At 45.9% G+C, this 19,870-nt stretch overlaps 1 protein-coding gene across 1 annotated transcript; it reads right to left on the bottom strand.

Moving 5' to 3' along the window:
• Positions 1 to 203: 203 nt before the first annotated feature.
• Positions 204 to 16,648, bottom strand: LOC311116421 (uncharacterized protein; the record flags this gene model as incomplete). The annotated part of the gene is made up of 10 exons (XM_084191510.1): positions 204 to 322; positions 512 to 590; positions 978 to 1,190; positions 1,484 to 1,626; positions 2,065 to 2,152; positions 7,184 to 7,384; positions 7,512 to 7,582; positions 7,721 to 7,782; positions 15,059 to 15,120; positions 16,583 to 16,648. 10 exons carry the CDS (start codon positions 16,646 to 16,648, stop codon positions 204 to 206), a joined length of 1,104 nt encoding a protein of 367 aa, XP_084047636.1.
• Between the last annotated feature and the right edge of the window lie 3,222 nt (positions 16,649 to 19,870).

Here is a 19,870-nt window from a genome sequence, read left to right as displayed (position 1 = left end):
TTCATTCAGCTAAGATTGGAAACAGCACCACATCACAGTCCTCATTAAACCCCACAGCAGATCAACACATCAGCATGCTGCAATGCCCTGTCTATCAACCCCCCACACACCACAATGTGTTGAGCATAGTCTCCAAGCGGCTATTCGGTCAATGACAGAATTGCAGATGCATGTTGCATTATTGCTGGAAACTGTGTGTGTTCTCACTTGGCTGTGTCAGCTCCGTTCGTGATGAGTGTATTGATGAGTAACTCGTGGCCGTAGCGAGCAGAGATGTGCAGGGGTGTGTTTCCATTCTTATCTTCACAGTCGATCTCAGCACCTACAGAACACACACACACACACACACACGTCAACCACTTGACCCAAGAGGCATCATGAAGCATTATGTTCAACCACATTGCAAGTAACATTGCTCTGTGCCAGTGAATCATGGTTTGAAGACTAAAGACAATGCTGAAGAGCCTACTGGTTCATATATATTCAGTTGAGAGCATTCACAGCGACTCACCATTCTGGATGATGGCTTGAGATCTGGAGAAGCGTCCGTGGATGGCCGTCATGTGGAGGGGGGTCTTTCCATCTTTACTCTGCAGATAGAAAGACAAAGATGGTTCACACGGCAGTCTGTGCTGCTGACCACAGGCAAAATCAAACACGTATTGGAGGAGCGCTTGATTGCATTTAGTTTGCATTGTTAGGCCTATTCCATTGGTATTTGAATGTAGACCAGGGCCAAATACTAAGCCATGTGCTGCGTCAGTGTGTGCGTCCCAAATGGCACCCTATTCTCTTCATAGTGAACTACTTTTTGAACCAAAGTAGTGTACTTATAAAGGGAACAGGGTGCCATTTGGGACACAGGCAGTGCCACCACGGCTCCTTGCTCTATGGGCCCCTGGTCAAAAGTAGTGCACTACATAGGGAATAGGGTGTTATTTAGTTCAGACACAGTGTTGGTCATCCGGTCTCCTCACCTTGATGTTGACGAGGGCCCCGTTGCCCACCAGCAGCTCCAAGCAGAGCGCCCCATGGCGCAAGGCGGCCGTGAAGTGGAGTGGGGCGAAACCCTTCTCGTTCACCTGGTTCACGTTGGCGCCGCACTCGATCAGCTCATTCACCACCACGTCCTGCCCGTTGTAGCATGCCACGTGGAGGGGGGTGTTACCGTAACCATTGGGCTCATTTATCTGGAGGGAGCAAGGGAGGGAAAAGAGTGGAGAGAGAGAGGGGGGGGGGGGGAACAAAACAATACATTCCTGATCAGGTCACTTGGTTCTGAAAACCCCCTGGCCCAAAACACTGGCTCCAACCTTCATCTCTTCATTACTTGGTTCTGAAAACCCCCTGGTCCAAAACACTGGCTCCAACCTCCATCTCTTCATTACTTGAAAGGAAATCATTCGCCAACCCACTAGAGCTCTGTATTTTCATTGAGTTGTAATTGAACAGTGACTACACATTTGAATGCGTGTTGACTCACATCCACTCCAAGGTCCAGGAGGTACTTGACCACACTGATCATTCCACTGGAGGCTGCAGAGTGGAGAGGGGTGTAGGCCTTCTTGTCTTTACAGGACACCTCTGATCCATGAGAGGCCAGAAGTTTCACCACCTCAATGTGCCCTATGGTAGAGAGAGAGGGGGAGGGATAAATAGAGAGAGAGAGAGAGAGAGAGAGAGAGAGAGAGAGAGAGAGAGAGAGAGAGAGAGAGAGAGAGAGAGAGAGAGAGAGAGAGAGAGAGAGAGAGAGAGAGAGAGAAGGGGAGGGAGATAGTAAGGGGGTTAAGAGAGAAACAGAGATACAAACACAGAGAGATAGGCAGAGAGAGGGAGAGATAGATTAGTTTACAGTGGTACACAGCACCATAAGCAACACCTACATCATGTTAGTACAACTGAAAACATCTAATCAACCTACTAAGTACATGATTCTGACATAATAACACACTAGACGTGGCTCATACAGCTGAGCTGTGAGACTAACACACAGTCCATTCATTCATTCATTCATTGGTATAAAGGACATTAGTCAGAATGTAAATGATGTGGTAAACTCATCACCCATGTAAGCAGCCCAGTGGATTGCTCGGCGATCCTTCTTGTCAAAGGCATTAATGTTGGCTCCTCTGGAGAGAAGCAGCCTCACCATCTAACAGGGAGAGGAGAGCGAAACAAAACACAGGTTGAGGAAAACTAAACAGCAAAATCCGCTAAATCTGGCTTCAAAGCCTCCCCTTTAAAAAATATATTTTGTATTCACAATGAATGAAAGATAACATGTAAAGACATGGTACATTTCTCCCCTTTTAGTCCCCCTTTGACCTCCCCCTCTCCCCAGAATGCCTCCAAACACATTTAAAAAGAAAGGGAAAGTAATTGACTTACATGTCAGAAAACAAAACAAAAGTATACAACAACGTTACTTCAAGCAAAAATGTAATAGCCTAACAATTTCAGGTGATTAAGTGATTTTATAGGCCTATATAGCAGTAATCTCAAGGTGGGGCCAAGAGTACAAATTTGGAGGAAGTGTTTGGAGCTGTTCAAAATAGGATATCATCGGGTCCCAGGAGGAATAAAATGAGTTGGTTGACCCTCGAATGGTAACTTCATTTTTTCTCATTTTAGGAACAGCTTCAGATCTTCGAGCCAAAGAGAGGCTAAGGGAGGATTGATAGATTTCCAATCCAATAAAATCCTTCTGCGGGCTAACAGGGAGGCAAAGGCAATGGCATCTAGCTGTCTATTGGTCAGAGAAGGATTGTTGTTTGGTACTCCAAAAATAGCAATTTCTGCACTAGGCTGCAACTTTATATCAAATGCTTCAGAAAGGGTTTTAAATAGTGGACAAATAATCTGCCAGACGGGGACAGGACCAGAACATGTGGGTCAAGTCCACCAAGGAGCTTTTACACCTGTCACATGTACCATCAATATTTGGGTAGAATTTGGACAATCTGGCCTTACTGAAATGGATACGGTAAAGTACCTTAAACCGTATAAGGCTGAGCCGGGCACAAGAGGAGCTTCCATTTACCCTCAGTAAGGCATTTCACACTCAGATCGGATTTTATTCAAAGCCTCCTCTGAACAAACTCAAGCATACAACTAGGGCTGTGATGGTCATGGAACTTCAGGTGTCGGTGATTGGCGTGTCTTATGTACGTGGTCATCGACAAAACTGACAGCTGACAGGGGGGCGGGACGGACATTAGCAAAGGAAAACATTAGCGCGTTTAGGCCAGTCTTGCTCTCAATTTTGGGGAAGCTAATTTTCTCCATGAAAAATATCAAGCATTCCATGCATCATCACATTTGCAAACATATTTTTGTTTTGTTTTTTGTTTTCACCTTTATTTAACCAGGTAAGCCAGTTGAGAACAAGTTCTCATTTACAACTGCGACCTGGCCAAGATAAAGCAAAGCAGTGCGATAAAAACAACACAGAGTTACATATGGGGTAAAAAAACATAAAGTCAAAAATACAACAGAAAATATATATACAGTGTGTGCAAATGTAGCAAGTTATGGAGGTAAGGCAATAAATAGGCTATAGTGCAAAATAATTACAATAGTATTAACACTGGAATGCTAGATGTGCAAGAGATTATGTGCAAATAGAGATACCGGGGTGCAAAAGAGCAAAATAAATAACAATATAGGGATGAGGTAGTTGGGTGGCCTAATTTCAGATGGGCTGTGTACAGGTGCAGTGATCGGTAAGGTGCTCTGACAACTGATGCTTAAAGTTAGTGAGGGAGATAAGAGTCTCCAGCTTCAGAGATTTTTGCAATTCGTTCCAGTCATTGGCAGCAGAGAACTGGAAGGAATGGCGGCCAAAGGAGGTGTTGGCTTTGGGAATGACCAGTGAGATATACCTGCTGGAGCGCAGACTACGGGTGGGTGCTGCTATGGTGACCAATGAGCTAAGATAAGGCAGGGATCTGCCTAGCAGTGATTTATAGATGGCCTGGAGCCAGTGGGTTTGACGACAAACATGTAGTGAGGACCAGCCAACAAGAGCGTACAGGTCACAGTGGTGGGTAGTGTATGGGGCTTTGGAGACAAAACGGATGGCACTGTGATAGACTACATCCAGTTTGCTGAGTAGAGTGTTGGAGGCTATTTTGTAAATGACATCGCCGAAGTCAAGGATCGGTAGGATAGTCCGTTTTACGAGGGCATGTTTGGCAGCATGAGTGAAGGAGGCTTTGTTGCGAAATAGGAAGCCGATTCTAGATTTAACTTTGGATTGGAGATTCTTTATGTGAGTCTGGAAGGAGAGTTTACAGTCTAACCAGACACCTAGGTATTTGTAGTTGTCCACATACTCTAGGTCAGACCCGTCGAGAGTGGTGATTCTAGTCGGGTGGGCGGCTGCCAGCAGCGTTCGATTGAAAAGCATACATTTAGTTTTACTAGTGTTTAAGAGCAGTTGGAGGCTACTGAAGGAGTGTTGTATGGCATTGAAGCTCGTTTGGAGGTTTGTTAACACAGTGTCCAATGAAGGGCCAGATGTATACAAAATGGTGTCGTCTGCGTAGAGGTGGATCTGAGAGTCACCAGCAGCAAGAGCGACATCATTGATATACAAGGAGAAAAGTGTCGGCCCAAGAATTGAACCCTGTGGCACCCCCATAGAGACTGCCATAGGTCCAGACAACAGGCCCTCCGATTTGACACACTGAACTCTATCTGAGAAGTAGTTGGTGAACCAGGCGAGGCAGTCATTTGAGAAACCAAGGCTATTTAGTCTGCCAATAAGAATGCGGTGGTTGACAGAGTCGAAAGCCTTGGCCAGGTCGATGAAGACGGCTGCACAGTACTGTCTATTATCAATCGCGGTTATAATATCGTTTAGGACCTTGAGCGTGGCTGAAGTGCACCCATGACCAGCTCGGAACTTATGTAAAATAGCTGACTATTCCTAATGTGATTAGTAAATTGGATAGTCATAATTTAGGCTAATAATATAACTCAATCACAGGCTGTTCAATGCAGCGGGTGGTGGAGTAGGTTTCTTTTCACTGGAAAAATGTGGCCTTTTATTATTTTAAAATCACGCAATTCTACTACACTTTATATGACTAGAGAGATTAGCAGAATATTTTTCAACACGACTTTCAAGTGGCACTGACCCAGTGATAAAGACAGTGAATATGCACACTCACCAGGGATATAGCCGATGCCAATGATACTGTTCCCTCAATTAAGTTGAGGATTTTGATCATTAAAAAGACATTAGTATTTTCATCTTCTTCTCTTTGAAGCAATAAGCCAATTGCTTTCCAAACTGTTTTCCCTCCATTGTATTTTGAAAAATTGCGATATGCCTGGTTGAGCCTCTCTTTCACTGACATTCACAACTCAACAGTCATCTATTTGGAAGCCTATTCGCCGCACCCGCTGCCTTCCGACAGGCTACGCGATTTAAAACAATCCAGAAGAAGCTAATGATCATGCTTTCTGGTATAGTATACACACGTAACATGTAGGATTCCCAGAATATGTTCTATATTCTCATTATTAACTCATTATAATCAGTGGTTTAATTAGAGTATGATTGGCTAAATAAAACAATGGGCCTATGGTAATGCAACATTAAGTGATTCAAGGAAACTAGCCTATTTTGTTTGTTTATTTGCTCGGGCATCTGAATTACAATTATTCATGAACAATCATTTTGCATAGCTTATTCTTTTAATATTGAATAGCCTATAAATGGTTATTACAGCTTAGTTATTAAAACTTAATTTCTCACAAGAATGAGGTTGTGAATTGGGAGGTTCAGCTCGGTCTGGGCCTTACTAGGTCCCCCTGTTAAATCGCCAGCTCTGCTAAAAAGTGCCCACCAGAGTTCTACATAGGCCTAGAACACGGCCTGTGCTCTAGCTTCACATTGATGGTGACAGCGAGATGGAGATTGTGGCCAAAGCAATTTAGCCAAGGCCAGTTCAGTTGCCTCACTTCAGCCACAATGTTGGCCCTGTTGTCTGTGGCGATACAGGACATTAGATTTTCATCAAGGGCCCAGTCAAGGAATTCCGAACGCAGGGCTTCGGAGAGTTTGTCGGCTGTGTGGTATTCCGGAATGTAGGTTGTTTCCAAACAGTTGGATTTCAGTGTCCAGTCTTTCGTCAGATAGTGCACTGTTAGGTTCATGTAAGGAGTCATATTTACACTTGACCACATGTCCGTATTCAGTGCAAAAATAAACAAATCTACGTCCTTTAGCTCTGTCTGAACCTCCCCCTTCACCTTGTTGAACAAGGTAGGGACCGCTGTTTGAGACAAATACTTTCTCCCCGGTAACTCGTATAGTCTGTCAAATTTCCAGAGCATTTATTTGAAGGCGGGTTTCTCCACCGTTCGTAAAGGCACCATTCCTATGACTAAATAACGAGTTCCAGTGTCTGGCAGTGCTCGCCACTTATCGGTGTCCCGTTTGTGGTGCTGGAATTCTTAGTAGGTAGCCTATGGGTTTGGCGCATATTCTGCAAACAGGCTGGCCAAGTCATCTGGTTCTCCATCGTCGTTAGGTGTGAAACTGAAATGTGCCCAAACAGGTTGTTATGGGTTTTTTTTTGCAATGAGAGCCATCTTTTTCACCTCACTCCTCTGATCTACTGTAACAATGAAAAAGGTCAGAGGTGAAGGTCAGAGGTCAGAGGCTACCCACCCACCCCCAGCCTGTAGGCTATAGATCTAGAGGTACTATAGTTACCCCCGGTCCCCACTTTTCACCTTACCCCCCCTCTTCAATTAACCTGAATTGACCTTCAAAGATTCTCTCCTATTCGCACATAGAGCAGATTTGGTGATTGCGGTGCATCAAAAGATAGTCCATCTATTAAACTGTCTATATCTCCTCCAACTAAGTCAGCAAAACAATACCATATAATCAAGAGTTAACACTCCCGCTATGGATAAAGTATATCTACATTAAAATAAAAGGTGATAAAACATTTTATGGAGAGAAAATCATACTTGGTTTTGACGGTTATTTTATTTTCATGGCGTTCTTCATCCAAAACCGTCAATGTCACGGTTATCCAATTACCGTCACAGCCCTACATTCAACCAATATAAGTAATCGGATGCACAGTAAGCTCAACGTGGGGATAGGACAGGTATAAAGTGTAGACTACAGTGTGTAATCATGTCCATGCTAATTGCTAACCTCCTGGTGTCCACTGAAGGCTGCATGGTGCAGCGCCGTGCGCCCGGCCCGGTCTGACACGTTCACGTTGCTGAGGAGAGGGACCAGGGCCTCGGCACAGCGGACTGCCTTATTGGCCGCAGCGATGTGGAGCGGCGTTTGCCAGTTCTTGTCCCTGGCGTTCACGTCAGTAGAGTGTTTCAATAACACCTGGACAGCCTCCTACAGGAACACAGTTCAAATCATGTTCAACTTTGTTTAAAGTGCATTTAAAAATCACAACACACTTAACAGTCAAACACATATGCACAGGAGTGTGTGTGAGGGCTGACAGTATCAGTACACGTACCTCACTGCAGGAAGCCACGGCCCGGTGCAGAGGAGTGAGCCACTTGTTGTCTTTGGCATTTACTCTGGCTCCTGGGACACAGACAGAAAAACAGGTGACAGACCGACAGGGGGACAGACCGACAGGGGACACATTCAGTGCCTAACAACACACTATACAATACAAGTAAAATGATATACAACATAATTCTGACAAAATAAATGACATACCTGTACACGAAGAGACAACACACAATAGCTTAGCCCTTGGTGCAGCCACAGCTCTCGGGCACCTGCGTGAGCACATAGAAAATCACTGTCTAATCAGAGACTTCAACACATTAGTTCCCACAATGAGTTAATCAACCTGCCCATCAACAATAAGCACTGGGACTACATAACAGAAGCCATAAAGTTGAATTTTTAAGTCACATGCCCACTGGGCTAGTTTGTTCCCACCACAACCCACCAGGATGATGTCTGAAGGAGCTAGAAAGTTCCCCTCTACCACTCCTGCCTCCCTCAACCGAGGTACAATATCTGCGCGCAGAGTAGTAGCCATGGACCCACTATCTAACATCCCCTTCAGCTCAACTTTATCCTGTACTAGCACAGTGGTGTAAAACAAACTGTCATTCTGAGTAATTCTCATTGTGTTCTGAAAAATGACTGTGTTGTTCTTGGGTACTGACTCACAAAAGTAAGAATAAACAGATTGGATATCATCATCAGTGGAGGAAAAATAAGAATGCCCCACATTGCCCTCCTCAGAACGGAGGCTTTCTAGTTTTCCTGAGACCTGCCAGTCTGTCCACATCCAGGGTTCTGTCGCTGCCCAGCCTCACTACAGTCAAAGCTCATGTGGCCCGGAGAAAAGCACTTGACGCACAGCTGGTGCATCTGACAGTGAGCTTTGGTCCAGTGATTAGTGCTTCCACAGTCAGAGCACTCATGCTGACGTTTGTGGAACTGTTTACGGGGCCCTCTACATTTAACATGTTTAAGTAATTTAGCAGACGCTCTTATCCAGAGCGACTTACAGTTAGTGCATACGTTACTTTTTTTTTTTTCATACCCCCCGTGGGAATCGAACCTACAACCCTGGCGTTTATTGGGGATTTATTATTCTCCTAAATTGATGGGATGACTAACTTAGAAAGAATGCATTCTTGACTGGGCTAATGTAGGTTGTGACACCTGGCAGGCTGTGATTGATGTGAAGAGCTGTTTTAGGGGGTAAAATGAGATAAGGATTGTTTCTCCAAATGCTAGACTATGCTGGTTCTTTGTGATCTGTGAACCTTCCTTGGACGTAGGAATGAGGTCTAAGGGAGCTGGCTCTTCTCACTATGACAGGTTGTTATGATAAACTTGTGCCTGGCTGAAGTGTGCAACAAATGGCGCCGAGGAGATGGGACCAACACCTGAACCAACGGATTGGCTGAGTAAAGTTAAAACCACACTCATTCCTTTACTCTAATTGGCCAGCAGAGAAGTGGGAAACTTTCTCTGTCAGAGTATTTGAGTATTGGATCTGAAACAATGTTTTAGTTCTCTGAAGTGCCCTGCGAGGTATTTCAAAGAGTCCGTATATACGAAACATCATATTTACCATTGAAGTTTTTTGCATTAATTAAAATAACTAGTATATCTTAGAAGTCGTGTTGACCTCTTTTGTTCCTAATACCAGATTTGAATTGACGCGACTTTGACAATTGGTGACCCCGACGTGATCTGGTAGAAGGGACTTCGCTGGATACTGTCCGGCCCATTTGGTCACCTCTTTCATCGAACCGTGTGTTTCACAAACTGCCCGGGCTTCTAAAAAGGTAAGCAGATACCTATTGTTAAATAACTAAAGATCTGCACATTGGCTTTATCCAAATTAATTTTGTGAAACACCTGTCTGATGTAAGTGAACTCAATTATGAAACTATTATGAGTAGATAAGCACAATATTGTGACATGCAAGCCTTTAGTAAATGTGATGTTTAAACCATGGTACCAGAGAGTATTGGTTCTACCGGCAAGGTCCGTGAGATACGGCTAGGTTCAGGAGACAATACTGACATCTACCGGCAAGGTCCGTAATTGCGACAATACGGCTAAGGTTCGGAAGATATAGGGAATAATTGGTTTAAATAATTGCTATCGGCAAGGTTCGTAACTACGACAGTACGACTAAGGTTCGAAGAATTATACCGGCAAGGTCCGTAACTGAGATACGGCTAGGTTCGGGAAATTTTTGATAATACTGGTGACTGGCAAGGTCCGTAACTAAGGGTTGCGGCTAGGTTCAGCACAGTGTTTTGAATAAAATAGACGCGGCTGTGTGCCCAAATAGATTGTGTGTGGAATATAAGTGTGTCATTTATGACTGTGTGACATATTTGACTGTATGATAGGATTATGACTGTGTATTGTGAGTGAGTGCGATAACTGTGTACTATTTTTGCTGTGTGATAACTGTATACTACGTTTAACTGTGTACCATTTTTGACTGTGAATACAAAGAATATTTTAAAACAGTAAATGATGAGAATTACAATTAGGAAATAAAGTTTAAAGTGTGCAAACGTTAACAAAAGACACCCATAGGAGGTACTATAAAAGTTAGACAGTGCGAGTGTTGTCGTATGCATGAAAGTGTGAATGATAAACCTGTATACCTTGATAGAAAACAAATTGGGAATCAAAAGACGTTTGTGGCTGTCCAAACGGTATAATTTGGGAATAAATGTTGGATTTGTGTTTACTCAAACCATATAACCCGTCAGTAACAATCGAAAACATGAAATGAAAAGTGATGAATGAGTGTGACTGAACTAAAACGTTTGAACTGATATATTTGAAATATAACATTTGATGTTTGACATAGCGTAATACTGCTTTTAAATAAGTAAATTGAAGTGATTTGGTGTGGCGTTTAATTTGATGTATCAACCATTGGTTAAATAATTGAAAAACTTGGGTTTATTCGTTCAATTTACCAATTGATGTGTGGCGTTTAATTTGATGTATCACCACATTGGTTAAATTATTGAAAAACTTGGGTTTATTCGTTCAATTTACCAATTGATGTGTGGCGTTTAATTTGATGTATCGCCACATTGGTTAAATAATTGAAACAATTGGGTTTATTCCTTCAATTTACCATTTGATGTGTGGCACTGTAAGAATACTGCTTTCAAACAATTAAGGTTGAAATAACCTGGCGCCGAGTTTAACTAATTAGGTGGGAATAATAGATAGATGTACTTTAAATAACTAAATAGCGGACGAATATTACAAATTAAAACGAAAAAAACATGACTACCAGCGGAGAAGCGGAAAGAATATTGAAGGCTCTAAAATCCACACTTGAAACAAACGGAGGAAAAGATGGAAAAGAATGGAGCAGGCGAGGAGAAAAACTTTATAGAGAATGGATAGACGATGGTTGTATACTGTCCCCCGATGGAGTGCCTGTAGAAGGCGAACCAGGGAGAATACTGGAGACGTTGAAACGGAAAACCCAGAAAGCAGAAGGCGAATGGAAAAGTGAAGGAGAGCCCCGCAGTGGCAAAATTAAAGACGCAATGGAGAAAGCAAAGCTAAAGGAGAGGATTGGCCTAGCAATGCTTGGAAAATTGAAGAAACTGTGTGCGGAGAAAACAGGACAAAAGGAAAGGACCCGTTTATACCCACCCTTACCAACAGCGCCACCACCATATGAAGACCACCCAAAAACAATGGCTCCGGTTCTGGATATAGCGGGAAAAGTCCACTATCAACAAAGGACAGATGAGGGGGAAGAAGGAGTGTGGGTCAGAAAGAGCGATATGACTGACAGAAGGGGAGAAGTGGATGTACTTCTAAAAGCTGCAAGAGCGCTAGAAAAAGGAGTGTTTGAACTGAGTAGAATTGAGGGAGAGACGGGGAACAGATGCGGAACAGAAGGAGGAGGGAGTATTTACGGTGACGGTGAGAGTGAGAAGGAAGAGAGAATGAGCCTAACTGGAGGAAACGTAAGAGGTGGTCTAGCCCAGGGGGAGTGGCAACGAAACAAGGATGCTGAAGAAGGGGAAAGGAGGGAGAGACTTGAGAGACAGAGAGATGAAGAACGACTGGAAGAGTTGAAGATGATAAAAGAGGAAGTACGACACCAGGAAGCACAATTGCAAAAGTAAAAAATGGAGCTCAAAGCGAACAAGAACGGAAGTGAAAGTGAACGCTCACCAGTAAGGGGACACTGTATTGACCTCAGAGATGGGGAAGAGAGTGAGGAGGAAAGAGGGAAACAACAAAAACTAATATGTGGAGCTTTTGATGGAGACATATGGGACAACAATGATGGACCTGCATACCATACCCGAGCCAGGGCCCAGTCCAGAGAAGGACACAAAGGGGGGCAGTACCCGTTGAGGGAGACCCCAGGGGGGGTCTCAGTTTACAAGCCATGGTCTCACAGAGACATACAGACACTGGTGGACAGTCTCCCCCAACCTGATGAATCTGGACACAGATGGGTGAAGTCTTTTGAGAGTCTCACAGCAGCGGATGAACTCACCATAGGTGATATGGTTACTGTAATGAACAGGTGTATGGGAGACCAGGAATGCAGAGAGATAATGACCTCTGGGGGACTGAGAGGGCAAGTGTGGTCGGCTACAAGATTTGACCCCCACCGCAGTGACGTATGGAATGTCATAAGGAGGAAGTATCCTACCCAGGCCAGACCCGAACTGATGAGAACTCTGATATTGAATGACGATGAAACCATACCAGCATACATGAAGAGGGCTAAGTGCCTCTGGAGGCAAGCATGGAATGAAGAACCAGGAAAAGACACCATGAAGCACCTCTTCCTGACAAACTGCTTGGGGGGACTCCCGGATCAGGCTCGAGCTGAATGTGAAAAAGTTGTGGCAATCACCGCAAAATCAATTCCGGAATTTACCGAGATAGCACAACACCATGTGGAACGATGGAGAGAGGGTAAGCGAAAGGAAGAGGATGAACTCAAACAACTTCAGAAAAAGGTTCTGAAGAAGCAACTGACAGAGGACAAGCCGGGAAAACAAATGGTGGTAACCAGTACCCCAACATCTAATCCTACCACTCCTGCACCCGGAAATGATACTACTGCTGCAGTTACTGCTGTAATACAGGCAATGACGGAAATGATGGCACCTTCTGGTCCTCCTGGATATGGTGCACCCGCATACCAGCAATCCTATATACCACCACGACAACAGGGATACACCCCTAGATACGCTGACCAAGGGTGTTTTAACTGTGGGATGCATGGCCACCTGGCAAGACACTGTTATCTCCCAAGACAGGGACAACAAAGAGGGAGGGGTTACATGGGACAGTCCAGAAGACAAGCACCGAGATACCAACAAGGATGGGGAAACTGGCAAGGAGGAGGAATGCCAGTCCAGCAGCACCAACCACCACAACAGCAGAACCGAAAACAAGACCCAGCAGTGCCTAACGCTGCCTTCCTGCCCAGCATGTCATGGCTGGGTGATGAACACAATTACCAATGAAGCTGCCCAGAAACCCATAAGGATCCCACCACCAACATTTACACTTTCCCACCAGGTTCAGAGCCGATAGTGACATGTTCGATTGGAGGAAGACAACATAATATGCTGATTGATACAGGATGTACATGGTCTTCTGTACAAGCAACATATCAACTCACTACCAAAACACAAGCTTTCTCTGGGGTTTCTGGGGCTATAATGAGAAAGCCATACACAGTTCCATTGGAGGTTGTATGGGATGACCAACAGGTTACCCATCAGTTTCTATACAACCCGGAATGCTCAATGGGGCTCATGGGGAGGGACCAGCTTTCCAAACTGGGATGTAGTATCTATTGTAACCAGGAGGGTTTACATGCATCCATCACGCCCATAGATGATCTCATGCCAGTAATCATGAAAAAACTCTCCGACCCCCCTCACATGCTATATGTGGGAACACACCTAAACGAGGAAGATGAGGAGGAAGCATATGTTTACTGGCTGAAGCTCATGGATACTGACCCTGATGCTCCCCGAGTATGCAGAGAGTTCCAACTATGGAAGGCCTGGATACAGACCTTAAATGCATACTATCCACCTGAGGACCCTCCGCACATGACAATGAACTATACCAGGGACTTGGATGAAGCCTGGGAGGAGGAAATGGACGATAGGCGCCCGATTGTGACCAGCAATTATATGTACATACTCAAAGAAGGAGTGGCTACCAGCTGCATGGTCATGGATGGAGACGTGGTACTCACAGACAAATGGTTTGCTCTTCCTAATGATTCTATGCCGCATGTTACCCTTCTCGTGGGATTTGGATATGAGGCAAGATCTCTGGGACCAGCGGTAAAGGCAGCAAGTTGCCTACGGTGGAACAAAACCTCTTGTTACAAAGTGGAAAGCGCATTCCTTGAGGGAAATCAAGTATGGAGAATTAAACTCAATGTGGATGATGTGTCAAAACCAGAGGTTGTGAGGAGATCACGTTACCATGGCAGGGAGATGACTGATCATCCGGATACTCCTAACATTTTCAATCAACTACCAGAGGAACTGTGGACAACAAGTGCTGAAGATGTGGGGCTGGTTGATGTAGAACCAGTGGTTGTCTCCATTCGAGAAGGAAGTGAACTCACTATCCCAGTTCACAAATCTCAATACCCTCTCAGTGAAGAGAAGACGAGGGGTATTGAGCCTACGATATCAGGACTCCAAAAAGGACAGGTTATATATCCAACCTGTTCTGTGTGGAATACACCCATCCTTCCAGTAAAGAAAGGTGACACTGGGAAATGGAGGATGGTGCAGGACTTCAGACCAATCAACGAAGTAACTGTACCAGATGTTCGACCTGTACCAGACCCATATCTGGCCTTACAGAACATTTCACCCACCCAAGATTGGTTTACAGTAGTGGATCTCGCCAATGCATTTTTCTGCATCCCATTACATCCAGAGTCCCAACCACTTTTTGCATTTACCTATAGAGGGCAGCAATTTACGTATTCCCGACTTCCACAAGGCTACCGTGATTCCCCGGGAATCTTCAACGCTATCCTGAAGAGCCACTTGGAAGAACTAACATTACCTGAGGGGGTGACACTACTCCAATACGTTGATGATCTTCTGTTGGCAGCACCCACTGCTGAGTCTTGTTTGCAGGCCACCAAGTCCCTTCTCCTGTTGGTGGCCAAAAAGGGATACAAGGTAAAGAAAGAGAAAGTGCAGTGCTGTCGGAGAAGTGTCCAGTTCCTGGGAAGAGTGCTGTCAGGGAAGGGACAAGCTGTGTCTGTGGCTCAGAGGACCTCCATCTTGGAACATCCCAAACCTACTACTGTACAACACCTTTTGTCATTTCTTGGCCTTACTGGATATAGCAGAACGCATGTGCCAGAATACTGTCTTAAAGTGGAACCACTGCGGGCAATCTTGAGAGAAGCAGGAAACAGAAACCTCACAGCAGTCCTTAAGTGGACTCCGGAAGCAGAGGCAGCTTTAATCCAACTCAAACAGATGCTGGCACAGGCTGAAGCACTGTCCTTACCCGATTACACCACGCCATTCTGTTTGGATGTTTCGGAGCAGGATGGTTATGTACATTCCATCCTGTATCAGAAACAAAAGGGGGAAAGAAGAGTGTTACACTACTATAGCGCGAAACTGGACAACATTGAAACAGGACAGACTGACTGTGCCAGACACATGGCTGCCATTGCAAAAGCTATAGGTAAAACAGCCCACATTGTGATGAGACATCCACTTGAAATCAATACAGATCATGGGGTGACCGCTTTTATAGGCTCCAAACTTTTCACAATGTCCAGTAAAAGAAAATCCAGCATAACAAAGGCCATCACTGCAAAGCACATTACATATGTGACAACAGCAACCAATATGACCGATGGTATGGGTTTTGGAGAACCACATGTCTGTGAGGATAGAGCAGCCAAACAGATTAAAGTCCGAATGGACCTGCAAAACTCACCCTTGGAGGGGAACAAAATCACCCTGTTCACTGATGGATGCTGCTACAGGTCAAAGGACCCAAAGGAAGGAAACACTGCTGCCTATGCAGTGGTGAAACAAGACACAGAAGGAGGACATTAAGTAATGGAAGCAGAGAAACTTGGTCCCAATGAAGCTTCAGCACAGTTAGCTGAACTTAGGCCGTTGAGGAGAGCTCTACAACTAAGTGAAGGAAAGAATGTGGACATCTACACAGACTCTGCCCATGCACATGGGATTGCACACATTGATGGACCACAATGGATGAGAAGAGGCTAGGCTAGATATTGCAAAAATCAGATATACAGACTACATGCAGGCACTAATTTCTCTTGTTGAAAGATTGTCTAAACAGGTGGTGGAAGTGCGCACTCCTGCTGTTGAAACCACGGACGAGAACAGAGACATCCTGGTGGGAGATTGGGTGAGAGTGAAGGTGCATTCCAGGAAGTGGACGGAGCCAAGGTGGGAAGGGCCTTTTCAGGTGAAAGAGGTATCAAGTCACTCGCTGAGGGTAAACACGAGTAAGAAGGACGTGTGGTACCACAGACCACATTGTGCCAAAGATATAGTTCCAGGAAGAACTCTAGATCAAGTACAACAGGACTTGGCTGCAGACGGGGAGGATGGTATGGTTACTAGCGGGGCTGGCCCTATGGGGAACAGTGACATCCAGTCAGTATCATAATATAGTCATTACCTTACAGGAAGGGGAATCTCAAGTGATGTCCCTAGAACCATGTAAGATCTGGTCATGGAGGAATAGGGCTAGTGGAATTGGGGACACTGGTTGCAATTGGAACCAGAAGGAAAACTGTAACAAAATGTATCCCCATGTGTTAAAGAGAAGTACTTATCTGTGTGGGGGAAAGTGGTGTCCATATTGGGATTTTATGATTACAAATGTTGGCACCTTCTGGGAATGGCGTAGAGGCTATCCATATGTAATAGGAGATGCTTCTAAAGCAGCTAGGTTTTCAATGATAAGGGGTGTGCAGGGGTCAAAAGGGGGTGCATGTAAAGGTGATGAAATCCTACTAACCATCCAAGACATTAAACTTACAGACGCAGGTGTGTACACCTTAGCAGCAGTACGATCCGGACCAGACACCATGGGTGTGTTCACCATCGTGGTCACACCCAAACCTGCAGCTGGGGAGAGACAGACCCAGTTGAACCACATCACCACTCCAGGACCAGCTCAGCTTCAATCCACTAAGGTCCACTGGAGAGTTCATCAATGAGCTTGACGCCTTGATAAGTTCCTTTCCTGAGGATGGCTCACCCCTCACAGTTTTGGGGGATTTCAACCTCCCTATGTCCACATTTGACTCATTTCTCTCTGCCTCCTTCTTTCCACTTCTCTCCTCTTTTGACCTCACCCTCTCACCGTCCCCCCCTACTCACAAGGCAGGCAATACGCTTGACCTCATCTTTACTAGATGCTGCTCTTCTACTAATCTCACTGCAACTCCCCTCCATGTCTCCGACCACTACTTTGTTTCCTTTTCTCTCTCGCTCTCCTCCCACACTACTCACTCTGCCCCTACACAGATGGTAATGCGCCGCCGCAACCTTCGCTCTCTCTCTCCCACTACTCTCTCCTCTTCCATCCTATCATCTCTTCCCTCTGCTCAATCCTTCTCCCTCCAATCTCCTGATTCTGCCTCCTCAACCCTCCTCTCCTCCCTTTCTGCATCCTTTGACTCTCTGTGTCCCCTATCCTCCCGGCCGGCTCGGTCCTCCCCTCCAGCTCCGTGGCTTGATGACTCATTGCGAGCTCACAGAACAGAGCTCCGGGCAGCGGAGCGGAAATGGAAGAAAACTAAACTCCCTGCCGACCTGGCATCTTTTCACTCCCTCCTCTCTACATTTTCTTCATCTGTTTCTGCTGCTAAGGCCACTTTCTACCACTCTAAATTCCAAGCATCTGCCTCTAACCCTAGGAAGCTCTTTGCCACATTTTCCTCCCTCCTGAATCCTCCCCCCCCGCCCCCCCCCTCCTCTCTCTCTGTGGATGACTTCGTCAACCACTTTGAAAAGAAGGTTGACGACATTCGATCCTCGTTTGTTAAGTCTAATGACACTGCTGGTCCTACTCACACTGCCCTACCCTATGCTTTGACTTCTTTCTCCCCTCTCTCTCCAGATAAAATCCTGCGACTTGTGACTGCAGGCCGCCCAACAACCTGCCCGCTTGACCCCATCCCCTCCTCTCTTCTCCAGACCATCTCCGGTGACCTTCTCCCCTACCTCACCTTGCTGATCAACTCATCCTTGACCGCTGGCCATGTCCCTTCCGTCTTCAAGAGAGCGAGAGTTGCTCCCCTTCTCAAGAAACCAACACTCGATCCCACTGATGTCAACAACTACAGACCAGTATCCCTTCTTTCTTTTCTTTCCAAAACTATTGAGCGTGCCGTCTTTAGCCAACTCTCTTGCTATCTCTCAGAATGACCTTCTTGATCCAAACCAGTCAGGTTTCAGGACTGGTCATTCAACTGAGACTGCTCTTCTCTGTGTCACGGAGGCTCTCCGCACTGCTAAAGCTAACTCTCTCTCCTCTGCTCTTGTCCTTCTAGACCTGTCTGCTGCCTTTGATACTGTGAACCATCAGATCCTCCTCTCCACCCTCTCCGAGCTGGGCATCTCCGGCGCGGCTCACTCCTGGATTGCGTCCTACCTGACCGGTCGCTCCTACCAAGTGGCGTGGCGAGAAGCTGTCTCCGCACCACGTGCTCTCACCACTGGTGTCCCCCAGGGCTCAGTTCTAGGCCCTCTCCTTTTCTCCCTATACACCAAGTCACTTGGCTCTGTCATATCCTCACATGGCCTCTCCTATCATTGCTACGCTGACGATACACAACTAATCTTCTCCTTTCCCCCTTCTGATAACCAGGTGGCGAATCGCATCTCTGCATGTCTGGCAGACATATCAGTATGGATGACGGATCACCACCTCAAGCTGAACCCTGGCAAGACGGAGCTGCTCTTCCTCCCGGGGAAGGACTGCCCGTTCCATGATCTCGCCATCACGGTTGACAACTCCGCTGTGTCCTCCTCCCAGAGTGCGAAGAGCCTAGGCGTGACCCTGGACAACACCCTGTCGTTCTCCGCCAACATCAAGGCGGTGACCCGCTCCTGCAGGTTCATGCTCTACAACATTCGGAGAGTACGACCCTGCCTTACACAGGAAGCGGCACAGGTCCTAATCCAGGCACTTGTCATCTCCCGTCTGGACTACTGCAACTCGCTGTTGGCTGGCCTCCCTGCCTGTGCCATTAAACCCCTACAACTCATCCAGAATGCCGCAGCCCGTCTGGTGTTCAACCTTCCCAAGTTCTCTCACGTCACCCCCCTCCTCCGCACACTCCACTGGCTTCCAGTTGAAGCTCGCATCCGCTACAAGACCATGGTGCTTGCCTATGGAGCAGTGAGGGGAACGGCACCTCTGTACCTTCGGGCTCTGATCAGTCCCTACACCCAAACGAGGGCATTGCGTTCATCCACCTCTGGCCTGCTGGCTCCCCTTCCTCTGCGGAAGCATAGTTCCCGCTCAGCCCAGTCAAAACTGTTCGCTGCTCTGGCACCCCAATGGTGGAACAAGCTCCCTCACGATGCCAGGACAGCGGAGTCACTCACCACCTTCCGGAGGCATTTGAAACCCCACCTCTTTAAGGAATACCTGGGATAGGATAAAGTAATCCTTCTACCCCCCCCCCAAATTGTAAAGTGGTTATCCTACTGGCTATAGGGTGAACGCACCAATTGGTGCGTCGCTCTGGATAAGAGCGTCTGCTAAATGACGTAAATGTGCCCTTGAGCAAGGCACCTAACCCTAATTGCTCCTGTAAGTCGCTCTGGATAAGAGCGTCTGCTAAATGACTAAAATGTAAAATGTAAAATGGGGGGAAGAGGGCATATCCTATGTTGACTTATGACAAGTTCATGGACTAGGGCCCTATAAAATAGGCGTTGCGGACCGAATCACGGAATCCAGACATTAAACCCAAATTCAACAATATTCAAACATTTATTGAACTTAGTAGGAAATCAACTAAATCTATTCAACTTGTTAGAAAACGCATTCATTTGCCCAAGCCAATCATAAGACATGAACAAAATGCATCAGTGATTGGTATTTCCATGAACTTTCTGAAAGGGCACAGGAATGCCCCTGTCTGTGTGCATGTGTGCGGTGCGCGCGTATGTCTACACTTTGTGTAGCCGTTAGCGATGATGCTAATGATAACCTTCTTCTGGTAGGGAAGGAATGGCTTTCCCCCAAAACCTTCGCAAGTAAATGTTAACTACAAAGTAGCCTATGCCTGCCTGGCAGAATTATACCGTG

This window comes from Coregonus lavaretus (genome assembly GCF_964263955.1).
Source record: "Coregonus lavaretus genome assembly, contig: HAP1_SCAFFOLD_368, whole genome shotgun sequence".
Classification (NCBI taxonomy): domain Eukaryota; kingdom Metazoa; phylum Chordata; class Actinopteri; order Salmoniformes; family Salmonidae; genus Coregonus; species Coregonus lavaretus.
The sequence above is the reverse complement of the archived record's forward strand: the minus strand, read 5'-3'. Positions and strand labels throughout refer to the sequence as shown.